General features: G+C 36.3%; 1 protein-coding gene across 2 annotated transcripts in view; it reads right to left on the bottom strand.

The window, feature by feature from the left end:
• Positions 1-361: 361 nt before the first annotated feature.
• Positions 362-5,781, bottom strand: part of LOC108690810 (LIM domain only protein 3-like) — a 102,202-nt gene continuing 96,782 nt past the window's right edge. For both annotated transcript variants that reach the window (XM_018198309.1, XM_018198308.1), the window contains 2 exons: positions 2,194-2,434; positions 362-1,511 (listed from right to left, as the gene is read on the bottom strand). In XM_018198309.1, the coding sequence (XP_018053798.1) occupies positions 1,356-1,511; positions 2,194-2,434 (397 nt within the window). In that variant the 3' untranslated portion in view covers positions 362-1,355. The remainder of the gene's footprint in view (positions 1,512-2,193; positions 2,435-5,781) is intronic.

The following is a 5,781-nucleotide window of genomic DNA, read 5'->3' as shown; positions in this document are numbered from 1 at the left end:
TTGGTTACCCAAATCTTTGTATCTTTTTTATACACTTAAATTCCATTTTAATTGTATTTTTTTTACTGTATTTAGAATTAAAAATTTTTAACTATTATACATTATTGTTAAGTTTAACATCAAAAAGAATAGAAAGAAAAATAGAAAGTTCACTCTTTTAATTCACTCTTCTTCATTTCAGAAAGACAGAAGGAATAAATTTAAACTTTTGAGAGATAGTATATTTTTATTACTTATTATGGTACAAAATATTTGACCACTATTAATTTTGCCATTTTCTTGCTGTTAATAACAAACATCTTAATAATTACAGATATACTCTTTTCAATTTATTGGAATATTTACCTTATAAGATGATCGTTTTATTTCCTTTCCCTTTCGTGGCTACCCGTTTTCGGCCGGCTGTAAAACGGGAGATCGCGGGACTATGGCACGTGTTACAGAACCCCTCGCGTTCCTTTCACTTCGCTAAGGTCCCTCTTCTTTCGAATCCGGCGCTTCTACGTCCTTACGCGTGGACGACGGCGGTTATCACGAGCGGGACAAGAGTTATCTCGGTGGGCGTGCGTATACTGGTAATTGTTTCGTTCTCTCTTTTTCACTTTCGCGGAGTCGATTACGACACAGATATATTTACAGAACGACTCCGCTGCACACATACGTACACATACGCGATTCTCGCACAGACCCACATTCGCGCAGAACCACATTCGCTCCCATCTCGCTAAAGAAATATATCTTACATGAATTATCTAATTTATCCTTATGTGTGTGTCGAGTGTCGTGTCGTATCTTACAAGACGCGTACGTGCATCGGCAAACAACGCAAAAGTCTGAGAGACGCCTGAAAGACAGTCTGGTGAATTTTACGACGTCATTTAAACGTTTGCGTTGCCCGGAAGGAGTGTATGCGCTTGTGTTTAGTGTACGTTCTGTATGTACCTGTATGCCTGCGTAAATACGGTGTGTCGAGCTCCAGCTCGCGCCACGCGCGTGTCCTACACTGTATTAACATTAACTTCCGTTAAATTTGTGTTCATTTTCCACGATCACAGTGATTTCGATCTCCCAAGACTCATCACTTTGTCCACGAAGCTTCGGATTCCACTTCGAAGTTCATCCGATTCCTCGCGCGTTTAACGTTTCCATCCCTTCCTCCTTCTTTCACATCTCTCGCTCGGTCTCTCTATCGCAACCCTTTTTTTGTCCATTCCGTCATTCTTGGTGCAACGTATACCTTTCATCTGCTTTTCCATTGCCCGGAATCCACGAATTATATTCCACGAGCAAAGACAACTCCCGTTTTAATAACCGCTGAGACACCTGAGCTTCTTCAGAGGTGGCGAAGCCTCGTTTCAGCTGGTTGGCGCCTGCATGGACATCGGGGGTGGCTTCACGGGTCCGAGGGCGGGCCCAGACAGACCGTTGTTGTTCATATCACCCGGTGCCCTCGGTCCGCCGACCCCTATAGTCGTCCCGTTCATCGTCGGCGTGCCACCTGTCATTTGACCCTGAAGTCATAAAAGATTCACGAGCCGTGAGACGTCATTCTAACGTTGCATCAGTGATCATTGCAAATCTCGATGGCTCTACTGATTATAAAAAATATTTAGTTATATCAACAAGAAGTACAAACAAAACAAATTCTGATTATATGAATTAAAAATTCTGATTACCATTGAATTGAATTTATAGTAAACTTGATTAAAATTTGATAGATTTAACTGTAAGAGAACTTTCGAGAATCAAAGATGCATAATTTTACATGCCTCTATAAGTGTCTGACTTGTACTTTTCTGGTTGAATTTATCAAAATTCTAATTAATATAATAAAATTTCATTTCCAGTGCATTGAAAAAAGTATATATAAATGTTTTCATAATATTGGAAAAAATATATATTAAATATAAATATATATTAATTTAGTGAATCTTTTTTTCAGTGTGTACAAATTATAAGGAAAAAGTCTATTTCACTCCCTCGCGAGGTTATATCGCTTAATTGCATAATGAGATAATTATTAAAAAATTATTACGGCGGAAGTAAAATAACAAAAACAATATATAAGGAAATTATAATTTCTCTGTGCTCTATTATTCTATTATGTTACAAATTTTTATTTACGCTCTTATCGTTGATTCATTTCCCGAGTTTACTTTCGATCATTCATTTCGATAGTTTGTTGGCACTTACGTTGGGCACGTGATTGTGCTGGGCCACCGACTGCCCCAGACCTTGATGAGCTTGAAGTGGGTTGTGTCCTGGGTGTATGTTCTGGCCTGGAGGCGTTGGTGTAGGAGGGAGTTGCCTTTTGATGTATGCTAATGAGGCGGGTGATTGTAACGCCATATTAGCGAACGCTAGCCTCTCCTCGTAGTCGTACTCGCAGAGAATCTTGTTCTCACACAAGTAAAACCGATCGCCTACGCAAAACCTGTAAATAAAAAAAAAGGGAACACGCTTTATTGTCGGCAGTGTATTTGCTTTTCAAGAATATTTCATAAATTACTAGAGTTTTATTCTAAAAATCCATTGATAACAATTAGACTCCCAATTCAAAACATTGATAGAAAAAGAAGTTAGTCCTTGACATTATTAGAAATGTAAAAAGAACGCGTATGCGCCATTGTTCGTTGGTCGTTCGTCACGAGATTTAAGCAAGCTTCGGCAAGACTCAGAGAAAGACTCGAAGAGGACGCGATTAACAAATGAGGCTCGATTCTGTACTCCGGTCGACCTCGCATCGGTTCGTTACTCCAAATCCGATCGATCAACCGGCGAGAGGAGGAAAGGGGAGGAAAAGAAAAAGCGGCGAGGAAAAATGAAAAAGGGAGGGAGCACGAAAAAGGAGTTCCGTTGGATAACGAGCATATCGTAACGTATCGAACAAATAATTATTACCGGGGTCTCTGTTCGCGAGAGAGAGAGAAGGGGGGGAGGGGGGGAGGGGGAGAGTGTTGCCTCGCACACATTCGCTTTGATCCCCGGTTAGGAAATACGAGAGCGAAATACGAGAGCACGGCGGCACACGGCGCGGCATAGCGCCGCTCCGCGCCGTGCTGGGTCTCTGGCTCGGGGTAGATACTCTCATAATCGCACGGCAAATAGAATTATCGCGTTGCTGCGCGCGTGGCCGTGCTGGCAGCACGGGTTATACCGGGTTTCACTCGTTTCCCCCATTATACGCGTCGTCTGCTAAATGACGCCACACTCCAATCGGATACCTATCCGTTTCCCTCGCCCTCCCATGCATCCTTCCCTCTCTCCACCCCTTCCCCTCTCTCTCTCTTTCTCTCTCATTTTCTCGATATATCTACCAGTCACTGTACTTTTAATTCGGATTTACCTAATTATTTCGCATTGATTAACTGCACGAAAAGTATGTTGCTGACAAACAGCAGGAATAGCGAAATTTATCTCATAAAATTTAATATTCATTTTCTTAGAAAAAAATGTGTCAAGCTTTCTTCTAAGCAAAATACGAAAATTATTTTTTTATTATTTTTTTATTTTTAACCTAAAAGTTACTTGAAACGTTATATCTCAGCGAAAAAATATAAATTGTAAAACAGTTTTGTATGGATATTATTTAATATATTTTCTTTCTTTTTTAATAACTATGCTTTATGAGTTTTTAAATATACAATTCCAAAAATTTCGCAATAGAAAAGCATTATATTTAAATCTTTATTTTTTAAAAATATTGTCATAATAAGTTACTATTAGTAATGTGCTTATTTTGTTAAATATTAGTTTGATTTCTACCTATTTTTTTTTTAGAAAAAATTGTGATTAAATTTATATTTATATCCTCAAATACTAATAAATTGAAAAATAATCAATAATATATAATATAACCACATTAAGAATTTTAAGCACGACCGTATATGTGAATACATCAAATATGATAAAGAAAGCCAAGATCGGTCAAATTTTGAATGTTAAAAATAATACATAATATATTCTTTAAATTAATTATATCTGAAATAAATTGATTTAATAAAAGAATAATGTGTTATTTGTAACAAAAATTGATTTTGACTTTCTTTGTCGTATTTTATGTATACAATATAAAAATAGTGATTTTAATTGGGACGTATATATATATATATATATATAATAACTCAGGTGATCGTTTATTCTTGGATTAATGTTGTTTATGTCATTAAACAGTAATAACAATAAATAATACGAAGAATTAGCCGAGATTTTTGTTCCTCACAAGAAATAATTATAGCAGAAAACTGTAACGTTTTGCCTTTGAAATCACGATAGATCAGAAATACAATGAAGTTTACAATGAATGTGAATTAAACGAATTAATTGAAATAATGCTTATCGTTATCGCAATCGATATTCCTATTGCGTTCCATCATACGTGCGCGATATAATCGACGGAAGCATATTTGTATTTCACCATTAGTCATTTCTCATTAATGTTGGGGCGGTTTGAGAGTCGGGAAGGAGAAACGTGAGGGAGAGAAAAAAAGAATTAATATCCGGGCTCCAACGGCAATACTCTCGACGGTTTAAACGAAAATAATCCTTGTAACGCTTTGGAATACCTTTTTCGGCCGTCTGGTTAGAGGCAGATACTGGGTCGTAATTGCGCGGCAATGGAATTATCGCGTTGCACGAGCGCAGTCATTCCCGCGGCCTTCCATTATGCGCGCACGAATAATGCCGCGCAAAGCCCGATCCTTTCTCGCGAAAACGGTGCAAATGTCTGCCGTGGAACGATATCAGCGCGCACGCTGCCCCGTAATTTTCCACCTAGTTCCCGCCCTCTCCATGCATTTTTATTCTATGCTATGTGATACATCGCGGAAGTTCAAAATCAGGATCAAAGAACATCAGGAGAAATGTGCAGATATTCTATTCAAGTCGATCCTATTGGTCGATTGATTGACTCGATAAAGTCCTGTTTAAAAATCAAAACTAAAACAGATAACTTGAGTAACATCAATTATGATATCTCTCTAGTATCTCGTCATTTTTTTATTAATAATTAATTAATAATTAAAAAGTAAAAAAAAATAAGTTTAAGATCATCAGAATTGCAAAAATATTTTTTAATATTCTCGATGACATTTATCTATTCCATTTACAACAAAGAGAAAATTTAGAATTTGTATGATGCAGTATTAACAAGAATAAATCCTCATTTTCAAATTTTAACAAAATTTATGAAAATTTGACAATATAATGAGTTGGGGAAAAGTTTTTTTTACATATATGTAAAAAAACTTTTTCCTTATAGATTGTGGGAAAAGATATTTTTGTTACATGTATGTAAAAGGACTTTTTCCCCGACTCATTATAAAAGATATTTTAGTATATAATAATAGTATATAATAATAGTGATGCATTCGAGCAAGATGAAACGAGAAAGTACCGATTCCGAAATTTAGGCTCGACAAAAACAAATGATTGATATAATTTTCTCGTCTCGATGAGTCAATATTCTCGCTTCTCGAGAATACCGAATTTTCTCGGGACATTCGAAACATTTGAGAATATCGACTATTTCATTTCATTTGAAATATTTATGTAACCAGGCAGTACATCATATAATTATAATTGTCATAAAAATGTCGAGACGAAACGAGACGAGAAAAAGAAATGACATAATCTCGGAATGCAATAATCTCGGAAATGTTTCTTTTAATGACACGAGAAATTCTGAGATGATATTCTGAGATTCTCATATCGAAATGCTAGTACATTAATAAATTTTTTTTACTACTCAAATTCACCATGAAGATAAAATCAAAATTTATT

This window comes from Atta colombica, unplaced genomic scaffold (assembly GCF_001594045.1).
Source record: "Atta colombica isolate Treedump-2 unplaced genomic scaffold, Acol1.0 scaffold365, whole genome shotgun sequence".
Taxonomy (NCBI): domain Eukaryota; kingdom Metazoa; phylum Arthropoda; class Insecta; order Hymenoptera; family Formicidae; genus Atta; species Atta colombica.
This window is presented reverse-complemented; position numbering and strand designations above follow the sequence as displayed.